General features: G+C 42.4%; 1 protein-coding gene across 1 annotated transcript in view; it reads left to right on the top strand.

Moving 5' to 3' along the window:
• Nucleotides 1-25,378, top strand: part of ifih1 (interferon induced with helicase C domain 1) — a 126,990-nt gene that overhangs the window by 96,797 nt on the left and 4,815 nt on the right. The window contains exons 7-13 of the mRNA XM_072262029.1: nucleotides 1,600-1,805; nucleotides 9,482-9,598; nucleotides 10,579-10,702; nucleotides 14,764-14,982; nucleotides 17,245-17,501; nucleotides 20,637-20,786; nucleotides 24,457-24,618. Of these exons, the coding sequence (XP_072118130.1) occupies nucleotides 1,600-1,805; nucleotides 9,482-9,598; nucleotides 10,579-10,702; nucleotides 14,764-14,982; nucleotides 17,245-17,501; nucleotides 20,637-20,786; nucleotides 24,457-24,618 (1,235 nt within the window). The remainder of the gene's footprint in view (nucleotides 1-1,599; nucleotides 1,806-9,481; nucleotides 9,599-10,578; nucleotides 10,703-14,763; nucleotides 14,983-17,244; nucleotides 17,502-20,636; nucleotides 20,787-24,456; nucleotides 24,619-25,378) is intronic.

Raw genomic sequence — 25,378 nt, 5'->3', positions numbered from 1 at the left:
GCTTAACCCAAGCCCTTTTATGGATTCTGTCCAATGTCTTAGGTGGACATAAAAATTCTCATGGAAGCACACACAAAATGCTGGAGGAATTCAGCAGATCAGGCAGCGTCCATGGAAATGAATAAACAGTTGACGCTTTGGGCCGAGACCCTGCTTCAGGACTCTCACGGCACCATTTGAAAAGCAGCGTATATCCCTGTTGTCTGTTGCCAAAAACTGTCTCTTAATCACAGCCATCAAAATTAGATTATTTAGTCACTACAATATTGCAGTTAGAATTCCACTGTGTGCAAGAAAGTTATAATGACTTAGAGTCATAGAAAGGTACAGCACAGAAACAGGCCCTTCAGCCCTTCTAGACCATGCTGAACCATTTAAACTGTCTTCTCCCATCAATCTGTACTGGGACTGTAGCCCTCCGTACCCCGCATCGATGTAACTATCCAAAGTCTCTCAAACATTGAAATGGAGCTCGCACGCATCTCTTGTGCTGGCAGTTTGTTTCACATACAGCCCTCTGAATGAAGAAGTTTCCCCTCATGTTCCCCTTAAACTTCTCACCTTTCACCCTTAACCCACAGCCTCTGGTGATAGTCCCACCCAACCTCAGTGACATTTATCATGACATTTCAGTGACTGATAATAGACCCTGTTTTCCACAGTTGGGATTCTGCTTATTCTTCTTCTCTTGTCATTACACTTTCATATATTAGCAAACAGTGTGTCAGTCAGGGTGGGTATTTTAAATTTGTTTTCCTAGGCAGAGCTTCAGGATCTGACTCATGGAGATGAACAAATCTGTTGGATTTTCTGTTTGCTAAAATGAATGAATAGAGCATCTTGCGGTGTAAACTTGTCTCCATACCAGATATCACCCTCACTTCAAAGTGCTGTTGAGACCACAATTGGGCTTATTGAAAGGCAGAGCAGGCGCAAGGAGCCATCTCTCCTCCTCGTCTTCCTGTTTCTTGTGATCTACATTCTTTCTAATGTAGGCTGTACATTTTTCAGATGAAAACAAGTGGGTGACAGTTGAAAATGATTTCTGCTTTTCCATAGTAAAGTGGATAGAAAGGGCTGACAGTATGAAGGTTTCACTCATGCTCCCAAGTTATGTGAAGCAGCTTGTAGTTGATGAATTGCTATTGTATACTTTAAATACTGCAGGAATTTACATAGAGAAACACCTCACAGAAAGCTGGGAGACAAATCATCCCTTCACATTGTTTCTTTTGTTTGTTCATTTATTCCTTCATTCAGTAATTTATTTATCTATTATCTATAACATTAAAAATGTAATGCCAATAATATTTTTTTTCTTTAAAACAAATTAAGAATCCTGAAGATAAATTACTTTTCCACCATCTTTAAGTCAAGGGTTCCCAAACTTTTTTATGCCATGGACCCTTCCATTAACCGAAGGGTCCATGGGCCCCAGGTTAAGTTATAATCCTGTGTAATATAGTACTGACAGAAAATGTGATGAATTCAGTGAGATGTGGAATCTAAATCTCCTGGCTGTGAGGACAATATTTGATTTCCTACTGCCCACAAAAAGCCTTATGGTTAAAAGTAACATGAATTCTTTCTTCCTAACAGATTTCTCACTGATAATAATTGATGAATGCCACCACACTCAGAAGGAAGGAGTGTACAAGAGCATAATGACAAGATACATTGAGCAAAAGTTGAACAACAAGAAAGAACCTGTAGCGAAGCCACTTCCACAGATTCTTGGACTAACAGCGTCACCAGGCGTGGGCGGTGCGAAGAAGAGACAACGAGCAGAATCACATATTTTACAGGTACGAATCTGCATTTGTTCTCGTAGAACCATACAGTGTAGTAAAGGGCCATTCAGCCCAGATTGTCCATGCTGCTCAGTGGGAACTCATATTAATGCTATCTCCCAGCACTTGGTTCATAATCTTATATGCCCAAGCAATTTAGGTGTTCATCTGGATACTTTTCAGTAGCTCTCCATGGCCCAGCTTCAAGCACTCTCTCAAGCATTGCGTTCCATATACTTGCCACTCTCTGGATGAAGAAGGTCTCCTTCCTATCCCCTCTAAATCTCTTCCCCTTGTCCTTCCTTTATCTCCGCTAGTTTTATCTACCTCTGACATGAGAGAAGTCTGCCTTATCTGGTGGCTGGCCATCATATCCAATAATGACAGGAAACCTGTACGGGTGAGTTTTTAAAGTGGAAAAACCATTGCAGCGTGGCAGTTCCACTCTCTTGACCCCTGGAACAAACAAGCATCACAAGCTGGCGTCTTTCCTGGTTGCAGTGGATGACCATGGCATCTGTGCCTTCTCGTACCCTCCGCTTTCCAGGAGACGTTGCAGTACTGCCTTTCTAGCTGTTGGATCTCAGCTACCCAGTATGCGGGAGCTGACTTTGCATGCTAAGACAGGCATGTCCTTATCTCACGACCTGTGAGGCCACTGGCTCCCCTTACCTGTTTTAGCCAGCCTGTCAAAGCGGTGTACTGGGGTGTAGCCGCTGTCACATAGAAACAGTGACTTTGAGCCACAGATGAGAGCTGAGTGTCCAGTGGGGGTCAAAGGTGAGTGAGCTGCCCCAGAATGGACTTGACGAGCTCCTTCACCAGAGGTGTTACCCCTCCCTGGACACAGCATGCCCTCTCTATACTTCCCCTAATTTTATAAACCTCAGTTGCCCATGCAGCAAGTCTCCCCTCTCCACGACACTGATGTTGTCCAAGGGAAGGGCAAGGGCATCGGTAATAATAATTATATAACTCATAATAATCATTATCATTATATGAATCAAATAATAATAAATAGCAATAAACTATGTGCCGCCTTTCCTACATTGGGGTCCCCTGCTTGCGCGATCCATGGGAGACTCATCCCTTACACTGCCAGTACCTCGGAAGAAGCTCCGGAGGTGAGGGAGAAGGGCCAGCGTCCTGGTGAGGCTGAGACAGCGTGCAAATCGGCCGCCACTCCCGAGCTTACTCCTGGTTAATGTTCAGTCCCTGGATAGCAAGCTTTGTGAATTGAGAGCCAGATTCTCCTATCAGCAGGAAACAAAGGAATGCAATGTTTTGTGCTTCGTGGAGACCTGGCTGGTGGAGGAGATACCGGATCATGCCATCAAGCCCTCTGGGTTCTCCCTGTTCCAGGCAGACAGGTTGAAAAGCCTCGGAAAGAGTAAAGGAGGACAGGTATGCTTCATGGTCAACAATGCTCGGTGCGACCCCCAGAATGTGCATGCACTCAAATCCGTTTGTTCCCCAGACCTGGAGTACCTGGTGCTGCTGTGCAGACCCTACTGGCTGCCTACGGAGTTCACGGCTGTTATCATCACAGCGGCATACATTCTGCTGCAGGCTGATACTGACCTTGCTCTCAAGGAACTGTACGAGACCATCAGCACGCTGGAGACTGCACACCCGGAGGCTGCCTTCATTGTCGCCAGTGACTTTAATTGAGCATTGCTGACGAAAGTCTCCTTAAAGTTCTGTCAGCACATCTAGCTGAGCACTTGCGGAGATAACACTTGATCACTGTTACACTCCCTTTTGCAATGCTTACAAAGCTCTCCTTCGCCCAGCTTTCGGAAAATCAGATCACTCTTCGATTCTGCTTTTGCCAACGTACAGGCAGAAGCTGAAACAAGAGGCGGCCATAGTTAAAACCGTCCACTGTTGGTCTGACCAATCGGCCTCCATGCTGCAGGACTGCTTCAATGACATCGACTGGAATATCCTCTGTGATGAGGAGGTCTCCGAGTTCACGGATGGAATCACGTGCTTCATCCAGAAATACATCGACAATGTTGTCCCCCAGAAGTCGGTCAGGGTCTTCCTGAACCAGAAACCCTGGGTCAGTAGTTCAGGGCGAGCTGCACTTACAGCGCAACACGAGCTTACATCGCTGGCGATCAACTAGAGCGCAAGAAAAGCAGCTATGATCTGCGCAAAGCTATCAAGGCTGCAAAACAACAATACAGGGAGAAGATTGAGTCAAGATTCACAACAAATAGCACACATGACTTGTGGCGAGGGCTGCATACCATCGCAGACTTCAAAGCCGAATGTGGTGCTGCCAACATCCTGGCTCTCTCACAGATGAGCTCAATCGCTTTTACACTCAGTTTAATGTCGCTAACTCTGAGCCTCTGAGGAAAGCCACCACTACAACCTGCAACCTGGTCATCTCTGAGGCCGAGGTACGCAGATGTTTCCAACGAGTGTAAGGCTGTGGGACCGGACGGCATCCCAGGGCGAGTACTCAGGATGTGCACAGCACAACTGGCGGGTGTGTTTACTGACATTTTTAATCTCTCCCTCTCCCAGTGCAGAGTGCCCTCCTGCTTCAAATTATCCACCATTGTCCCTGTACCAAAAAGACCAAGGAAACACGTCTGAATGACTGGTGTCCTGTCGCACTCACCTTAATGATAAGCAAATACTTTGAGAGGCTGGTCAAGGATTACATCTGCAGCTTACTACCACCCAAACTGGACCCCCTACAATTCATCTACCGACACAACTGATAGACAGATGACGCAATAGCCACAGTTCTACACACTGTCCTTACACATTTGGAGAAGAAAGATGCTTACATGAGAATGCTGTTCTTGGACTACAGTTCAGCATCCATCACCATAGTTTCATCCAGGCTCGACAAGAAGCTCAGAGACCTTGGCCTTGACCCTGCCTTGTGCAAATGGATCCTGGAATTCCTGTCAGATCGCTGGCAGGTTGTAAGCGAGGGCTCCCTCACCTCCAATCCTCTGACTCTCAATACAGGAGCTCCTCAGGGCTGTGTACTAAGTCCCGTCCTTTACTCCCTGTATACCCATGACTATATCGCCACCCACAGCTCCAATCTGCTAATTAAATTTGCTGGTGACACTACATTGATTGGCCTTATCTCAAACAATAACGAGGTGGCCTACAGGGAAGAAGATGTCTCTCTGACACAGTGGGGTCAAGAAAACAACCTCTCCCTCAATGTCACAAAAACAAAGGAGCTGGTTATGGATTACAGGAGGAATGGAGATGGGTTAACCCCTATTGACATTAATGGATCTGGGGTTGAGAGGGTAAACAGCTTCAAGTTCCTCAGCATCCACATCACCAAGAACCTCACGTGGTCTGTGCACACAGTCTGAGTGGTGAAAAAGGCACAAGAGCGCCTCTTTTATCTGAGACGTTGAGGAAGTTTCGTATGGGCCCCCAAATCCTAAGAACTTTCTATAGGGGCACAATTGAGAGCATCCTGACTGGCTGCATCACTGCCTGGTATGGGAACTGTACCTTCCTTAATCACAGGACTCTGCAGAGTGTGGTGCAGACAGCCCAGCACATCTGTAGTTGTGAACTTTCCATGATTCAGGACATTTGCAAGGGCAGGTGTGTAAAAAGGGCCCTTAGGATCATTGAGGACCCGAGTCATCCCAACCAGAATCTATTCCGGCTGCTACCATCTGGGAAATGGTACTGCAGCATAAAAGCCAGGACCAACAGGCTCCGGGACAGCTTCTTCCACCAGGCCATCAGACTGATGAATTCACGCTGATTTGAGTGTACTCTATATTCCATTGACTGTTCTATTTATTATATATTACTATGACTGCACATGGCACATTTAGATGGAGACGTAACAAAGATTTTTACTCCTCATGTATGTGAAGGATGTAAGAAAGAAAGTCAATTCAATTCAGTATGAAATAACAAGATAAAGAATCCTTAAAGAGGGACCATTGGTTGTGGAAACACCAAAAATAGAATGAGTGTACTTATCCCCTTTTGTAGTTTTCACTAAATATTAAGAACTGCAGGTCTACCTCACTGGCGAGTTGCGTGATAGTGGTGGAGCTGGACCACGTTGCCACCTGCTACAGGAAGGCATTGGAGGCAGTGAACTGTCGAACAAACGGTGAAAATGATTTCCTTGGTCGTTTTTCTTGTAATCGCCTGTTGGACGTGAGGAATGTGGAATACTACAAGTCTGGTTTACTGATTCATTGGAGAGACCAGCAGCAGGGGAGCTGCATGGCCTTGGTTGTTGCGTGGACCAGGCCCTCATTCCGTGGGGTCACCTGTTGCAGCTCCCCGGGAAGGAGGAGTATGGTTGAGGTTCTGAACTGGAAGAAGGCCAAATTTGAAGAAATGAGAAAGGATCTAAAAAGCGTGGATTGGGACAGGTTGTTCTCTGGCAAAGATGTGATTGGTAGGTGGGAAGCCTTCAAAGGGAAAATTTTGAGAGTGCAGAGTTTGCATGTTCCTGTCAGGATTAAAGGCAAATTGAATAGGAATAAGGAACCTTGGTTCTCAAGGGATATTGCAACTCTGATAAAGAAGAAGAGGGAGTTGTATGAAATGTATAGGAAACAGGGGGTAAATCAGGTGCTTGAGGAGTATAAGAAGTGCAAGAAAATACTTAAGAAAGAAATCAGGAGGGCTAAAAGAAGACATGAGGTTGCCTTGGCAGTCAAAGTGAAGGATAATCTAAGAGCTTTTACAAGTATATTAAGAGCAAAAGGATTGTAAGGGATAAAATTGGTCCTCTTGAAGATCAGAGTGGTCGGCTTTGTGCGGAACCAAAGGAAATGGGGGAGATCTTAAATAGGTTTTTTGCGTCTGTATTTACTAAGGAAGCTGGCATGAAATCTATGGAATTGAGGGAGTCAAGTAGTGAGACCATGGAAACGGTACAGATTGAAAAGGAGGAGGTGCTTGCTGTCTTGAGGAAAATTAAAGTGGATAAATCCCCGGGACCTGACAGAGTGTTCCCTCGGACCTTGAAGGAGACTAGTGTTGAAATTGCGGGGGCCCTGGCAGAAATATTTAAAATGTCGCTGTCTACGGGTGAAGTGCTGGAGGATTGGAGAGTGGCTCATGTTGTTCCGTTGTTTAAAAAAGGATCAAAAAGTAATCCGGGAAATTATAGGCCGGTGAGTTTAACGTCAGTAGTAGGTAAGTTATTGGAGGGAGTACTAAGAGACAGAATCTACAAGCATTTGGATAGACAGGGGCTTATTAGGGAGAGTCAACATGGCTTTGTGTGTGGTAGCTCATGTTTGACCAATCTGTTGGAGTTTTTCGAGGAGGTTACCAGGAAAGTGGATGAAGGGAAGGCAGTGGATATTGTCTACATGGACTTCAGTAAGGCCTTTGACAAGATCCCGCATGGGAGGTTAGTTAGGAAAATTCAGTCGCTAGGTATACATGGAGAGGTGGTAAATTGGATTAGACATTGGCTCGATGGAAGAAGCCAGAGAGTGGTGGTAGAGAATTGCTTCTCTGAGTGGAGGCCTGTGACTAGTGGTGTGCCACAGGGATCAGTGCTGGGTCCATTGTTATTTGTCATCTATATCAATGATCTGGATGATAATGTGGTAAATTGGATCAGCAAGTTTGCTGATGATACAAAGGTTGGAGGTGTAGTAGACAGTGAGGAAGGTTTTCAGAGCCTGCAGAGGGATTTGGACCAGCTGGAAAAATGGGCTGAAAAATGGCAGATGGAGTTTAATACTGACAAGTGTGAGGTATTGCACATTGGAAGGACAAACCAACGTAGAACATACAGGGTTAATGGTAAGGCACTGAGGAGTGCAGTGGAACAGAGGGATCTGGGAATACAGACACAAAATTCCCTAACAGTATCGTTATAGGTAGATAGGGTCGTAAAGAGAGCTTTTGGTACATTGGCCTTTATTAATCGAAGTATTGAGTATAAGAGCTGGAATGTTATGATGAGGTTGCAGAAGGCATTGGTGAGGCCAAATCTGGAATATTGTGTTCAGTTTCGGTCACCAAATTACAGGAAGGATATAAATAAGGTTGAAAGAGTGCAGAGAAGGTTTACAAGGATGTTGTCGGGACTTGAGAAACTCAGTTACAGAGAAAGGTTGAATAGGTTAGGACTTTATTCCCTGGAGCGTAGAAGAATGAGGGGAGATTTGATAGAGGTATATAAAATTATGATGGGTATAGATAGAGTGAATGCAAGCAGGCTTTTTCCACTGAGGCAAGGGGAGGAAAAAACCAGAGGACATGGGTTAAGGGTGAGGGGGGAAAAGTTTAAAGGGAACATTGGGGGGGGCTTCTTCACACAGAGAGTGGTGGGAGTATGGAATGAGCTGCCAGACGAGGTGGTAAATGCGGGTTCTTTTTTAACATTTAAGAATAAATTGGACAGATACATGGATGGGAGGTGTATGGAGGGATATGGTCCGTGTGCAGGTCAGTGGGACTAGGCAGAAAATGGTTTGGCACAGCCAAGAAGGGCCAAAGGGCCTGTTTCTGTGCTGTAGTTTCTATGGTTTCTATGGTTCTATGGTAATGATCAATAAACTTGAATTTGAACAAAAACAACCTCTCTCCACAGCCTAAGATCACCTTCTTCACCATCAACAATTCCAGCATCTTTCATGTCAGTCACAGATTTATTGATCATGTCTCCCACATTCATGCGAGTAAGAATGCAGATACTTAACCTCTTAATTTTCTACAAGTGTTTCCTTTACTTACATTTCTTAATTATTGCAGTTTATTTCTTTCCTGAGGGTTACAGAGTAAGGTGCTGCTTCCTGTAACCAGTCAAAGTTACAGATTGTATGACTTTTCTTGAAGTAGGATACCAACTAATAAGAATGCTCTCTATGATTGAGCATGGATAGAGCACAGCTACTTTGTGTAGGCTGGAACAAACTGTTGTTCAGACAGGGTTCCTCTATAAATCAGTGACAGCCAACATGACTTTGTTAAGGACAGATGTTGTCTGAAGAAGTCATGCACTTAATTACAAATAAGCATGATAAAGAATTTATCAGGTGTGGGCATATGGTTGTAACTGAAGCAGAAAGCTTTAGGTTGAAATAAGGTAGAGATGGTTTGTTCAGTTGGGCCAAATATTGCAACTGGAAAAGTTTGAGGCAATGTATTTGCGAAGGTACCCCACAAGGCAAACAAATGCACACGTGGAAGGATATTGAATGTATCACCAGGTTCAGGATCACTTATTATCCCTCAACCATCAGGCTCCTGAACCAAAGGGGATAACTTCACTCACCCATCAGTGAAATGTTTCACAACCTATGGACTCACTTTCAAGGACTCCTCATCTCATGTTCTTTATTTGTTGCTTCTAAATTTATAATTATTATTGCTTTCTTTTTGTATTTGCACAGTTTGTTTTCTTTCGGTTGAGCGCCCAAGTCGGTGTGGTCTTCCACTGATTCCAATAGGTTTATCGGATTTATTGAGTATGCCCACAAGAAAATGAATCTCAGGGTTGTAGATGGTGACATCTATGTACTTTGATAATAAATTTACTTTGAAGAGGTAGTGAAATCCTGGCTCAGTTTTAGATTTCAGGGAGAGGCATAAAGTCACTGCTCAGGAGCTACTGTTTCAAAATGGAAGGGATTAATTATCAAACAATAAATCAACTTATCTGAATCTAACTGACACACTCTTGCTCCTTTTTGGTTATGTAGATTTGTGCAAATCTCGATGCTTGTAAAATAATGACCGTAAGGGCTCATCAGGAGCAACTGAAGGACCAGGTGAAAGATCCAGTGAAAAAAGTAGAGGTTGCCGAAGGACGAGCAGAGGTACTTCTGGAATTATTGCTAAAAACATAGAGGTGCTTTTGTAATCAACATTAGTTACAACCCTTTCTCTTAAGATGTGGCAGAATTGTTTGGTTTTGAACTTGACCTAAAACGTAGCTGCAAATTTCACTTGCCTGCCCAGACAGTCTTTCCCAATTGTGACACCTTTTGCTTGATAGTTTATATTCTACATTAACTTCTAAGGGCACCACAGTAAGTAGCGGTTAGCGCAAACCTATTACACATGGGGCATTCCGGAGTTCAGAGTTCAATTCCAGACGTTCTCCCCGTGAGCGCATGGCTTTCATCCGGGTGCTTCAGCTTCCTCCCAGAATTCAAAGACGTACCGGTTCGTGGGTTAACTCATCATTGTAAATTGCCCTATGATTAGGCTAGGGTTAAAAAGATGGGTTGTTCGGCAGTGCAGCTCGTTGGGTGTAAAAGGGCCTGTTCTGCGCTGTATTGGTAAATAAATAAATATTCAGGCACACCCCTAAACAGGGATATCTTCCGTAGAGATGTAATCCAAGATTTACTATCCAAGTCCAATTTGGCATTGAAAAGGTTAGGAAGTTCCTTCCTGATGCTAGCTTGTTTGCTTTTAATATCCATTTTCCATTTACACGATAATATTTACAGTAGCAACACCGAGAAAGATACAGCCCTGGAACAACAATCAGACCTTTTCCCTTACTCCAGCTTTTTGTCTGATTCGTTCTACATTTCCACTTTATGTCAAACAATACTTTCAACATCTGTCATACTTTGTATTGTCTGGGAGGACAATAGCATATATAGAACTATCTCCCATAACATATTTCAGTGCTGTTCTTGTAAGGCCTGATTTGTGTGAAGGCAAAAAATCGCACTGGCAGTGCAAATGCATGACCAATATTTCAAGTGTCACACTCAACAGGCGCTACAAGTTATGGAGAATTTATCAAGAAGTTGCAACTAATGTGACATTTGTGTATCTTAAGGATCCTTTCGGCTGCCAGATCAAAGACATGATGACGCAAATCCACAACTTCCTGAAACGAAGCGCTGATTCAGATTTTGGCACCCAGTCTTACGAGCAGTGGATTGTTCAAAAGGAGAAAACAGGTTAGATGATGTACATTTTGTGTTTGTAAGACATTTCATCAGTATAATCACTTGTGCCGTGTTTCTGGGTCCATATGTGACTCCAGTCCGTCCTTACCCGGTCCGAGTCTATATGTGACTCCAGTCCGTCCTTACCCGGTCCGAGTCTATATGTGACTCCAGTCCGGGTCTATATGTGACTCCAGTCTGCCTTACCCGGCCTGGGTCTATATGTGACTCCAGTCCGTCCTTACCCGGTCCGAGTCTATATGTGACTCCAGTCCGCCCTTACCCCGTCCGGGTCTATATGTGACTCCAGTCCGTCCTTACCCGGGCCGCGTCTATATGTGACTCCAGTCCGTCCTTACCTGGTCCGGGTCTATATGTGACTCCAGTCCGTCCTTACCCGGCCTGGGTCTATATGTGACTCCAGTCTGTCCTTACCCGGGCCGCGTCTATATGTGACTCCAGTCAGTCCTTACCCGGTCCGGGTCTATATGTGACTCCAGTCCGTCCTTACCCGGTCCGGGTCTATATGTGACTCCAGTCCGCCCTTACCCGGCCCGGGTCTATATGTGACTCCAGTCCGCCCTTACCCGGTCCGGGTCTATATGTGACTCCAGTCCGTCCTTACCCGGTCCGGGTCTATATGTGACTCCAGTCTGCCCTTACCCGGTCCGGGTCTATATGTGACTCCAGTCCGCCCTTACCCGGTCCGGGTCTATATGTGACTCCAGTCTGCCCTTACCCGGTCCGGGTCTATATGTGACTCCAGTCCGTCCTTACCCGGTCCGGGTCTATATGTGACTCCAGTCCGTCCTTACCTGGTCCGAGTCTATATGTGACTCCAGTCTGTTCTTACCCAGTCTGGGTCTATATGTGACTCCAGTCCATTCTTAACTGGTCTGGGTCTGTATGTGGATTCTTTTAAATCAGTTGGCCATCCTTTATTTGTTTTCCTTTGAATTCCTTACTTCACATATCTATATACTACTAAAACTCTCATGCTCTGTCTGTCTGCTTGTCTGTTTGTGACCTCCAATTAGCGCAAACGGTGCATTACAGCGGCACTTTTTTTGGCTAAATTGAATTAAAATGTGCTAACTTACAGAATGCAGGCAAAGTTCAAGGTAATATATTTGTATAAAATTGCTCATTCGCCAAAATAAACAGGCTCCCTTTTAACCCGAGACCCAATCGGCCATCATGAAAATTGGGACGCGACAGCCCAACGCATGCGCACGGCCAGCCTCAACAGCGACACCTACCGGAGCAAAAGGGCAGGGCAGCTCTATTTCGCGGGGTCACATTCTGCTGATCACCATCAGCATGTGCAGGATTGGGACAGATCTAACTGCCACCCATCAATAAGAGATAATTAAATCTTATTGTAATGACATACTTTGAGACACCAATAAAACCCTTTGCTTCAGTCAAAAGACAGCGGTGACTATATCATGTCCATTTAGGAGAGCGCCAACCACATCATCAAGAATAATCAGCATCCTTTGGTGTTACTGCTTTGTATCTTCTATCCAGCATAAGGGTAAAAAAAATGGTCAGCCTAATTATCCCACGTGGAAAGGGAAGGGGGACATTATGGTCAAGAGATGACGCTAAATATCGTCGGGAAGCGGCAAAGAGAGTGAGAAGACAAGAATCAGATAAGATCAGGGCCCCACAACTCCAGGATCAAAGAGTCAGGACAAAAAAAGATGAGAGAAGAAGAGACGGAGGAGGAGAGGCATGCACGTCTCCAGGATCAGAGACAAACAACAAACAGCAGAAGAGATGAAGAGATGGGGGATGAAAGGGCTGCATGTCTCCAGAATGACAACGAGAGGCACAAGAGTGGCAGATAAACCAGGAATAATGCCATCAAAAGTGTCCTTCGTTAAATGAGGAGCAGCTATATTTGCTTTGCTACTCATCGTTCTTCTTAAATAAACTGAGGTTCTCTACTTCGTTTCCAAAGCAAAGCGATACCAATAGCATGCAGGAAAATTTAATGTTCATTCTGGCCACATCAGACTGTGCTACCCTTCTCTCAAAGGGTGCCCCAACGGGTTATTTACTTCATTTTTAACCACTGTAGTTGGGTTTATATGATGTGATTTTGCTTTAGATCAGGCGTTCCCAACCTGGGGTGCATGGACCCCTTGGTTAATAGTAGGCTCCATGGCATAAAAAAAGGTTGAGTATGCATTTTAAGATTGCTGTATAAAATTAAATACATACAGGTAAACTTTGAGAAATCTAATAAAAAATAATAAAGATACCTTTGCTTTGTTATTCTATTCATGCTGAAATAGGCCTTTTATATGTCATATAGCTTGTTCTACTTGTATGTTGCCGTCCGTATAGGAATCCCAAACCTGAAAGAACCTTTACTTTCTTTGTGTATTTAACCAGCAAGTTTCAAACTCTTCCCATGACTCTTTCCCAGGATCTAGATGACTTGAATAAGGCGTTAGGCTAGCAACATTTGGTTCTGCCTTAATCCAATCAACCATCAACCCTCAACCATCAGGCCCTTGAACAAAGGGGGATAACTACACTCATTCTATTTCTGGTGTTCCCGCAACTGATGGTCTCACTTCAAGGACTCTTTACCTTGTTATTTCATGCTCTTGTTATTTATTGATATTTATGTATATATTTGCATTTACACAGTTTTGTTCATTGATCTTGTTTACAGTTAGTGTTCAATGGATTTGCTAAGTATGCCTGCAGGAAAATGAATCTCAGGGTTGTATTTGGTGACATGTATGTACTCTGATAATAAATTTTACTTTGAATTGTTGAACTTTGAAAATAGCAGAAATAAAAGAGAAATTGCCAGAGACACTCAGCAGGTCGGTTCTTTCTTGAGGAGGGAGAAAGAAAGTCAAATAAACCCTTGGCAGCTGAAATGCAGAGCAAAGATATTTTTTTCCCTGCATTATCTGTTCTTAATTTCCAGCTGGATTTGTTTTAAGGACTGACTTTATTTAATGAAAGACGGCATGCTTTAGCGCTGAAAGTTCAAAAGAAATGGCTCAGGAAATTATATCGATATGCGCTGCAAGCAATCAAGAAATCGTCTCGTAGGATATTGGATGCAAGTTCAACAATAGTCATCAATAGGGAAGTGGTTAAATATTTGAAAAAGAAAGAGTTTCAGGGAATTGAGGAAAGATCAAGGAGTATTTTGATTAATGTGACAAATTATTTTAACTTAAGATAAGCAATGTGTGAAATGCACCCACAGTCAATCATAACCACTTTATCACCCAAGACGTGCAGCCATTCAGTTGCAGGAGCCAAACAGGGAAACTAATCCTCATTGATTTTAAGAGGGTAATATCCCACATGGTAAAGCAGCAAACCAAGTTTATCTTTCACCTGTACCAGCCCCCTGTGGCCTCCTAAGATAAATGATGAAGTAATACCTTTTTCTTTTGATAAGTTAGTGCTTTCACCATTCAGTACCTGATGCCAAAGGAAGGGCTCTGTGCTCAGTTGTTTGACTTTGGAATTTAAAAATGGAATCCTAGTTATCATCGGAGCCTAAACTGGGAAATTGCATGCAGGCTCCCCCTGAAGCAGATGGCTAATCTAGTTGGTATTACAAATGGCAGATGGCAAATCAGAAAGCAGCCTATATTGTTCAGTATATGAACTTATGGCATTCTTGGACCCCTGTCTAACTAACACTTGATCCCCAGATGATCGACTGTCCTGCACAGCAGATGAACTGAGCTACTCATTCAAAACAAAACTTAGCTTCACTTTGAAAAATTGAGGACATATTGAATGACTTTGTGGTTGACAGAGTTTTCAAATACTATTTGGAATAGTATGCAGTGTGAATGTAAGTGTACGTTTATAATTGTGGGACTAAGGTCTTACAGGAGAATGGGGTTGAGAGGGAAATAGATCAGCCATGTTGACATGGTGAACCAGCCTCAATGGGCCAAATGGCCTAGTTCTGCTCCTATATGGTCTCATGGACGGCTACTGTTTAAGAAATGTTTGACTAAGTTGCACTGTAAATTGATTTATAATGCAGAATTCTTTGTGCTATTAATTGACACCCTCAGGATCAAAGACAGAGGATCGTAAGCTACGAGTCTGTGCAGAGCATTTAAGAAAATACAATGATGCTTTGATGATTAATGATACCATTCGGATGATTGATGCGTATAATTACCTCATGGACTTCTATAAAGGCGAAAGAAGGAAAAAAAACACAGAAGAGGAAGATGTACCAAAGTCAAAATTGGATGACACTGATAGATTTCTTCTTTCCTTATTTAATGGTAATGTATTTTTACATTTCAGGTTGAATTTTAACTGGCATTTCAGCCATTTTTTATGCAACATAATAACTTATAGGCCATGTGAACTCTTCCAAAATGAATGGTTTTGTAATAGGATTTATATAAAAATATCCCTTGAAGATTCAAAACATTCATTGTGGACAAAACATGCCCTAAAAGTTGTGGATCTAAAAGCTGCAGGAACTCAGTAGACTGAACATTTCATGTTTGGGTCAGAAGTTTGCATCAGTGCTGAGAGTGGAAAGATGAGAAGATCAGAAATAGCAGAACAGGCACAGTGTGAAAGGACAAGGCCTCTCCATTCTTAGTTCTGATACAGTGTTTTGACCTGCAAAGTCAGCAGTTCCTTTTCACCAGCAGATGCTGCTTGATGATTTCCTGAGTTCTCCAGCAAATTGTTTGTTGCTCCAGCTTCCAGCATCTGCAGTCTCCTGTGTTGTACACTGACTGATTAGTGTTCACAACTTTACGTAAACTTATCATGCAGTAATTCACCATCTTCAGTCATCTCCCCAGCTGTATTTATGAGAAAGAAGGCAGAATATTGTTTTATTTTCCTTTATAAGTCCCGGTGTACCAAATAACCTCAGGAAATGGTAGAGATCATTCAGAGGTAACTGCCCCTTTATTTCCAATGCTTGCTATTAACTGTCTCAAGTTCCTTGTCATTATAACACACTCTGAGAGGATTCTTAGAGTCATAGCAAGTTCAGTGCAGAAACCGACCCTTTGGCCCATCTTGACCATACCAAACCATTTAAGCTGCCTACTCCGGGAGTATAGTCTTCCATACCCGTACCAAACATCAATCTTCTCTTAAATGTTGAAACTGAGCTCGCGTGCACCACTTTCACTGGCAGCTCATTTCACACACTCAAGACCCTCTGAGTGAAGACATTTTCCCTTAAACTTTTCACCTTTCACTCTTAATTTGTGACCTCCAGTTGTATTCCCACCCAATCTCAGTGCTTGCTTGCATTTACCTTATCTATACCCCTCATAATTTTGTACACCTCTATCAAATCTCCTCTCAGTCTTCTATGTTCCAAGGAATAAAGTCCTAACCTAGTCAATCTTTCCTTATAAGGCAGGTCCTCCAGATTTAGCAACATCCTTGTAAATTTTCTCTGTATTTTTTCAACCTTATTTACGTTTTTCCCTATACATAGGTGACCAAAACTGCACACAGTACTGCAAATTAACTTTGGAGTATTGTGATCAGTTTTTGGCCCCTTGAGAAGGATGTACTGACACTGGAGAGAGTTCAAAGGAGGTTCGCGAGGATGATTCCAGGTTTGAATGGGTTGTCATATGAAGAACATTCTATGGCTCTGTGCCTGTATTCATTGGAACTCAGAAGAATAAGGGATGACCCAATTGAAACCTATCAAATGTTGAAAGGCCATGATAGAATGGATGTGGAGAGGATGTTTCCTATGGTAGGCAAGTCTAGTACCGGAATACACAGTCTCAAAATAGATGGGCATCCTTTTAGAACAGAGATGAGGAGGAGTTTCTATAGCCAAGAGTGGTGAATCTGTAGAATTCATTGGTCGAGGCAGCTGTGGAGGCAAAATTATCGGGTATATTTAAGGCAGAGATTGATATATTCTTGATTGGTCAAGGCATGAAGGGATATGGGTAGAAGGCAGGAAATTGGTGCTGAGGGAAAATGGATCAGCCATGATGAAATGGCAGAGCAGACTCAATGGGCCTATTGGCCTAATTCTGCTTCTATATCTTATGGTCTTAGGCCTCGCTAACAGCTTATACAACTTATGATTATAACACGAAGAGGCAAGATTTACATGAGAATCAGAGTGTGATACAACATATAAAGAGTGCTTTTAGCATATACCAATACAGCTAACCAACTAATTCCATTTCCATGATTATCCTCTGTAAATCTGTTTTGCGTGTCTTGTATCACTTGAAAACTTCTGAAGATATGTTCTGCTTGCCCAAGTGCAAGCTATTACAATATGCTTAAAAGAATGGTAGTATTAATTTTAATCTCTGGATTCTCCTAAGATTCTGTTTTTATTTCATATTCCTAGCCTTTGCTGTAGTTGACTCTTGTGTTGTTGTATACCCTACGTTAATAATGTTACATATCAGCACATTGAAGGGTATATTTTATGATAATAAAGAGTTTCACTCACTTTAGGGCATTGTCCAAAATCTGAAAGCAGATGTGGCTGGTCTAACATGAGAGATTTTTTCTTTAATTGCCCTTTTCAGATCAACAAGCCAAACTTCAGAATCTTGCTGGAATGCCTCAGTATGAAAATGGAAATCTGACGAAACTACGAACATCTATACTTCAGGAATTCACTAAAAACCGAAATTCGAGAGGTATCGTATTTACAAAGACTCGTCAAAATGCACATGCTCTGCATGAGTGGATTGAAGAGAATGAGAAATTTAAGGATGTTGGAATTAAGGCACATTACTTAACCGGAGCTGGCAGTAACAGTCAGTTCAAGCACATGACTCAGGTATACTTTTGATTCATTATTGTATTTGTTTCTTCGCAATGATTCAGCTTCAACAACTTGTGCCTTTACGAGTATTACAAATATTATGCCTTTAACATAGCTCAGCTGTCAGCTCCACCTTACAGAAATTTAAAGAACAAATGTTGATAGTAAAGTCTCAACCTGCTGCAATCAGAATCGGAATCATGTTAATTTAGCAGCAGCTGTACAAAGCAATACATAATAATAGAAGAAAGAAGATAAGTATATTAGATTAGATTATCAGAACACTCAGTCCTCTTTTATTGTCTGTTAGAAATGCATACATGCATTAAGAAATGATACAATGTTTCTCTGGAGTGATATCACAGAAAACAGGACAAACCAAAGACTAACACTGACAGAACCACCTAATTATAACATATAGTTACAGCAGTGCAAAGCAATACCATAATTTGATGATGAACAGACCATGGGCACAGTAAAAAAAGTCTCAAAATCCCGAGTCGATCGACTCCTGAGCCCCCGATAGCAGGCGCCAAAAGGGAGAAACTCCCTGCCATAAACCTCCAGGCACCGTCAACTTGCCGATACCTTGGAAGCAGCTGACCACAGCCGACACTGAGTCCATCCGTCCAAAAACTCCGAGCTTCCGACCAGCCTCTCTGACACGGCCTCCCAAGCGCCATCCTCTGCCAAGTGCCATCGACCTCTCCCCGGCCGCTGAATCACGCAAAGCCGAGGATTTCGGGGCCTTCAGCTCCGGAGATTCCGGTTACCACACAGTAGCAGTGGCAGCGGAGCGGGCATTTCAGAAGTTTCCAGATGTTCCTCCGTGCTCTCATGTCTGTCTCCATCAAATCAGAATTGTGCACGGTCCCCTACTTGACAGATAACAGATATCATCACCGAAGTGGCCGCGCGCACTGCCGTCGTGCCACCATCTTCTCCCCCCTCCCAGGAGGATTGATATTTTATATATATATATATATAAACAGTAAAATTAAATAAGCAGTGAAAAGATAGGAAATTAAAAAAGTAGTGAGGTAGTGTTCATGTGTTCAATGTCCATTCAGAAATCAGATGGCAGAGGGGAAAAGGCTGTTCCTGAATCATTGAGTGTGTGTCTTTAGACGTCTGTACCTCATTTCTGATGGTAACAATGAGAAGAGGGCATGTCCTGGTCGGTGGTTGTCCTTAATGATGGATGCCGCCTTTCTGAGGTTCTGCTCCTTGAAGATAACCAGGATACTATGAATTTGCTTAACATCATAATAACTCTGCAGTGGATGCAATCTCACTGCGCCTCTGTTCAGCTTTGGAGCACCTGGACAACAGCAAGATATTTATCAGGCTGCTGTTTATCGATTAAAGCTTGGTGTTCAACCCCATTATCCCCTCAGTATTAATCATCAAATTTCACAAATATGTCAGCGATTAGTAAACCTGATCTGGAATATGATCCAATATTACATCACATTCTTATATGTTAAAGATCAAAGGCAACAGCAGGACAATTCTATAGTTACGATGTATCTACAATGCTTCCTCTGAATTGCATATAATTTTCAAACACTTAGAGCTTCACACCAACACTCCAGACACCCAAAATGAATGTTAATCGCCACGGACTCTGAGCTGCTTTCATGTATAAGCAGACACTTCAAGTCAATGGAGTGTTTCCTGGTTTGCAATCAACCCCAGTCCACAGCTCCAGGAACACCATTGTTCTGAGCAGCATTTTAACTTCGATCTACAAACCACATTCAGATTTGAAGATTGTTTGCTGTTGAAATTAATATTCCATAACTCCAGAATATGGCTTAACCATGGGTAAAACGTGTTTAAACTTGATAGAGTACAGAAAAGGATTTGTAAGGATGACGTCCAGATGAAAGGGGTTGGCCAGACTAGGTCTTTTTTCCATGTAGCATAGGAGAATGAGGGGCAACCTTACCAAGTTTATAAAATTATGGGGGGGGGGGGTAGATAAGGTAGGTGGTGATAGTCTTACCCCAGGTGAGATTTAGGGTGAGAGGGGAAAAATTTGAAAGGGAATTGAAGAGCTCCTTCTTTTTAATGCAGAGGATGGTGAGTATATGGAATGAGTTGCTAGAGGAAGTGGTTGACTCAAGTACAATAATATCATGCCACTTGGTATGATATCTTCAATGCACAAGATGCAAAGAGGCTGCAGAGGGCTGCAGTCTCAGCCAGCTCCATCACAAGCATAAGCATAAGGGGTGAGTCAAGATGGTGGCATCCATTATTAAGGATCCTCACCATCTGGGAGGTAGCCCATTTCTCATTGCTACCGTCAGGGAGGAGATACAGGAGCATAAGGACCCACACTCAATGTCTTAGGAACAGCTTCTTCCTCTCCACCATCATATTACTGAACAGTCCATGAAGAAGTATACATTACCTTGCAGTTCCTGTTCTGCTCTATTTCTTCATTATACTTTTTATTGCAAGTTATACTAACTTAGCAATGTCTTGCACTGTACTGTCACAAAAAGTCTTACAACCTCTGTCAGTGGTAATTAAATCTTTTTCTGTTTCTGATTCAGAGCCAGTTGGATAGGTGCATGCAGAGTTGGGGGTTAGAGAGCTGTGGGCCAAATGCAGGAAATTGAGACTAGATAATTTGGGATGGACTTGTATCTGTGCTGTATTGCTCTATAACTGTCAAAACCAGTTAAATGATTCAGATATTGAAGAAAAATTGTTTTGACTTCAGTCCATTGTACACTGCCTCTTGAAGTAATCCCATTGACTTCAATCCAATGATTATCAAAGGAAGTTAACAGCGCCCTGAATAGGAATGATCATCTGGGCAACTGCTTTTGTGGGTTAAGGGTGAAGGGTGAAAAGTTAAAGAGGAACATGAGGGGGAAACTTCATTCAGAGTGTGGGACGAGCTGCCAGCGCAAGTGGTGTATGTGAGCTCGATCTCAACGGGTGAGGGAAGTTTGGATAGGTACGTAGGTATGGGGGTGGGGGGGGGGGTGGTGTCGGTGCAGGTCGATGGGAGTAAGCCTTTTAAGTAGTTTAACATGGACTCTATAGACAAGTAACTCCCTGAATTTTTCTCATGTGTCAATGTATTGTCCATTTCTAATTTTTTTCTTTCCTTTAACTTTACACTTTAAATAGAATGAACAGAAGGAGGTGCTCAATAAATTCCGTGATGGAGAAATAAACCTTCTGATTGCAACAACTGTTGCAGAAGAAGGTCTGGATATCAAGGAATGTAACTTTGTAATTCGCTATGGCCTCGTCACTAATGAGATTGCCATGGTCCAAGTAAGTATAGTGCACAAAGTATAAGCGTAGTCATCCAGTTTTGGTATTTAAAAATGTATATTATTTGACTCAGTGATAATGAATACAATTTTTGTTAAGAGTTAAATAAATGGGGAAGCTGGTTAATGCATAGGGTGTGAGTCTGCACATTTTTCTTTCGGGACCTGGTTAAAACCCATCCAAAACTTGTGGATGTATCATCATTGAGAAAAAAAAATAATTAGATGGTATACATTATTATATTAATACTCACACACAAAAGGGCAAGGTGATAAATTAAATAAAATATTAAAATGTTGTAATTAGAGGGATTCAATTTAAAATTGTGGTAAATTAGGAAAAGCTTCTCTCTACCGATTACTGGATGTCCAGCTGCTTCATGGGCAAATTAAAATGCCCAGCATTAGAAGTTACTTTGCCCTGTTTACACCATTGACATGTTCCAATAGTGCAATAACTTAGTAAAAGAAAAAAATCTGAATTACCTAATATTCTGATTAAAACTTAATAGACTTTTAAAAAATCTTGGAGCTTTTTTCTTTGAATTTGTGTCTTTGTAACCATTCTGTGGATGTAGAGACTACAGATATTCCAAGTGTTAGGCAAGGCAATTAAGGACCTTTCTTGACCTCAGCACTTTAACAAAATGGATCACAGCATCCTAGCCCATCTCTATTCCTGCAGCACACAGCATGAGGAACCTCCGGTATGGATTACAAGTAAAGGCAGTGCACTTTTTCCACCTTTTTACTTTCAGCTCTGGAATCCCCCAAGAAACCATTTTTATTCCCCTCTCCAGATTTTCAATGCTGCCCTTCGCCGTTAGTAACATCTATGGGGTCATTTTACATATAAATGCTCGTGATGTCTAGCTTTTTCCCTTCTTGATTCCTTTGAGCTAATCCATTACCTTGCAATCTAAGATGAGTCATAGCCTTCTCCTTCTCAGTGTTGAGAAAACAAATTCGCTATCTTTTCTCTCTTGTCTATGCAGTTCTGCGTCATTTTCAACCTGACTATTATATTGACCTTCTTTAAAGATCTTATGTCATTTTCAACACAGGAGAATTTTTATCTCCAGAATATTGTCCAATTCAAACCTTTCTGTTTAATTAACATTTCACAATATGTTCTTCACTCCAGATTAATCAGGTGCTTTCATTGCTTCCCCTATCCTGAATATTAGATCTGGCTTAGTTCTGAACCACATTAAATCCCCTCATTATTTATTTGTTGAGATACAGCATAGAATAGGCACTTCCGGCCCTTCGAGCCACACCACCCAGGAACCCTCGATTTAACCCTAGCCTAATCACAGGACAATTTACAATGACCAATTAACCTACCAACCAGTACATCTTTGGGTTGCGGAGGGCAGCTGGAGCACCCAGGGGAAACCCACGTGGCACAGTGAACGTATAAACTCCTTACAGGCAGCGGCAGGAAATGAACACAGGTGGCTGGTACCGTAAAGCGTTGTGCTGACCATTACGCTACCATATTGCTTGATTCACTGATTTCGACTTTAAAAACAACATATGACTGATTTGATGAAATGACCATTTAAGTTGTTTTGAACATTACCCCACCTCAACCGAGCTCAGCAGTACCTGCAACTCACGTCTGCCTTGCCCTTCCCACCCTACCTGTGGATCTGGCTGCAAAAGAAAACAACATGATTACTAGCTGAACTGCTCCCCAGTCACCATCATCATCATTGTGTGGCTTTTCATATGATGTAGGCAACCATGGCCTTGATCATGATTATTCTCGGCAAGTTCTACAGAATTGCTTTGCCATCACTACCTGCTGGACGGTGTCTTTACAAGACGGGTGACCCCAGCCATTATCAATACTCTTCAGAGGTTGTCTGCCTAGCATCTGTGGTCGCATAACCAGGACTTGCGACATGCACCAACTGCTCATACAACCATCCACCACCTATTCCCATGGCTTCACGTGACCCTAATCAGGGGGTAAGTAAGAAGGTGCTCCACCTTACCCAAGGGTGTCCTGCAGGCTAGCGGAGGGAAGGAATGCCTTACACATCCTTTACTAGAGCCATAGTTCTACCCCGCCACCCTAGAACTACTCTCAACATTTGGCAATGACTGATCACATTTTGTTATACTTCCACTGTGTTCTCAACAGATGAAAGTGGGCTAACTGTAGAATAAGGAACACAAGAATCTACTTGAAAAGCAGTGTGAAACTCCTTCAAAGCAACCTGCAGTCAATACATTTTCTAGAGAAGCCATTTATTGTAATGCACACACACGTGTTTGATAATGAGGCCCAAGGTCATTATTAGATGGGTCTGAGCCCAAATAATCTGAAATAAAGTTTTTTTTTTCTTGATAAATTCATTGGAGTCAATCTTGCATCAAACAAATTATCCATTTTACTTTAGATATTTCAATCTATCTCTTGAGAATGATTGTAAGAAGTAGAAATAATAGAGTAGCTTTCAACTTTAGAACAGCTAGCAGATATTGATAATTGGTTGACATTCTGAAGGCCTAACTGTTAATAAGTTTAATAGGCTTCAAATGTGGTTGGAGCTACCAACAATTGTGCGGTCGGGGAGGGGTTCAGTCAGGCCATCCTGTTGTTCTAGATGTTTCCTGTCTAACATGACAACCCTAGAGTTGTTTTCATATCACAAAGCATCCATTTTCATTTAAGAGATTTCCATTTCCTGGAAGAATCAGGCCTTTTAACCACACCTTTCAAAACAGATCCAGCCTGCGATAAAAAGATTGATCACATTTTGTTGTACTTAACGCTGCATTCTCATCAGGTGAGAGTGGGCAAACCCAAAGCCACTTTTCTCACTAAACTGTTACTTTGATGCTCTACATTCAATTTGGCTACTTACAGAATTATTATTTGAAGTAAATACCAAGGTTGATCCTTCAGTAATTCTCAAAGCAACTTTGCTGTTCATAGAGAAAAATAATCTTGGAGTTGGACTGTAAGACCTCGAAGCAGAATTAGGCCATTTGAGTCTGCTCCAGCTTATTCAGCAGAGGTTGTATTTTCTACGTCAACTCAGGAAGTACAACCTGCCTCAGGAGCTGCTGATTCAATTCTATTCAGGAATAATCCAGTCTGTTCTCTGTTCGTCCATCACTGTCTGGTTTGGATCAGCTACCAAACAAGACAAGAGTAGACTCCAAAGAACCGTCAGGGCTGCGGAAAGGATTATTGGTGTGAAGCTGCCCTCGATCCAGGACTTATATGCATCTAGAGTCAGGAAGCGAGCAAGCAGCATCATTGTAGACCCATCACACCCTGGACATCACCTGTTCCAACTCCTTCCTTCTGGTAGGCACTTTGGACAACTGTATGCTAGGACAAATAGGTACAAGAACAGTTTCTTTCCATATGCCATCAGTCTTATGAACATTTGAATTTTAGTCTATTATAAACCAAGTCCACCTGTACATACACAGGTATACCTCATTGTATATAGTTCACCATTATTTGCACTATTGTTTGCTTTTTGATTCTGTACAGTGAGAGCTCAGGGAAACCGGCATCAAATTCCCTGTATGTGTCCACATACTTGGCAATAATAAAGGGTTCTGACTCTGATTCTGATTTAATATCCCTCTGAATGGCAGTAATCATATTCAATATTTTGATTTACCCTGTTGCTTGTTTAAAGGCTCGTGGCAGGGCTCGATCAGATGACAGTACTTATGCGCTTGTAGCACGTGAGGGATCAGGAGTTCTTGAACGTGAACATATAAACGTTTTCCGTGAATCCATGATGTATGAAGCGATTCAGAAAGTGCAAGAAATGCCAGAAGAGGAATACAAGAAGCAGGTAAGTATAAAAGAAATATTCAATGGAACAGCATTTGGTATTAATCAAGGTAGAGGAGCAACACCTTATAATCTGTCTGGGTAGCTTCCAATCTGCTGGCTTGATAGGAATTTCATCTGCTGGCAAAAAAAACTTACCTCTCCTCCCCTCTTCTTCTATTCCCCACTCTGGCCTTTGACCTTTGACCTTTCACTTTTTCTCACATGCCTATTACCTCCCCTGGGTCTCCTCCTCTTCCCTTTCTTCTATGGTCCATTTTCCGTTCCTTTCAGATTCTTTCTTCTCCATCCCTTTATCTTTCCAACCCACCTGGCTTCACCCATCAACTTCCTGCTAGTCTTCTTCACCCCCCCCCCCCACCTTTTTATTCTGGCATCTTCCCTCTTAGTTTTCAGTGCTGAAAAAGGGTCTTGGCCCAAAACACCGACTGTTTATTCATTTCCAAAGATGCTGCCTAACCTGCTGAGTTCCTCCACCATTTTCTGTGTATTGATTTGGTGTTTTTTGTTTTCAGATGCATAGTTTTATAGTTTTAATCAAATTTATTTTTTAAATTTGCCATAAGTGAAATTTGTAAAATAACCCGGAAAACATAGTTTAAAATGTGCCCAAATGCGGTCACAAAATAATTGTCTGACAGTCAACCACATTGATCTAAACTTCAAAAGCAGTGTACATTGCCCCACTTCTATCGTACAGCATGTACACAGCACTACCAAGGAGACGGTGACTTTATGCAATTGAGTTACATTTTTGGCGT

This window comes from Mobula birostris, chromosome 6, assembly GCF_030028105.1.
Source record: "Mobula birostris isolate sMobBir1 chromosome 6, sMobBir1.hap1, whole genome shotgun sequence".
Classification (NCBI taxonomy): Eukaryota; Metazoa; Chordata; class Chondrichthyes; order Myliobatiformes; family Myliobatidae; genus Mobula; species Mobula birostris.
Note: the sequence above shows the minus strand (reverse complement) of the source record. Positions and strands in the feature narration are given on the sequence as shown.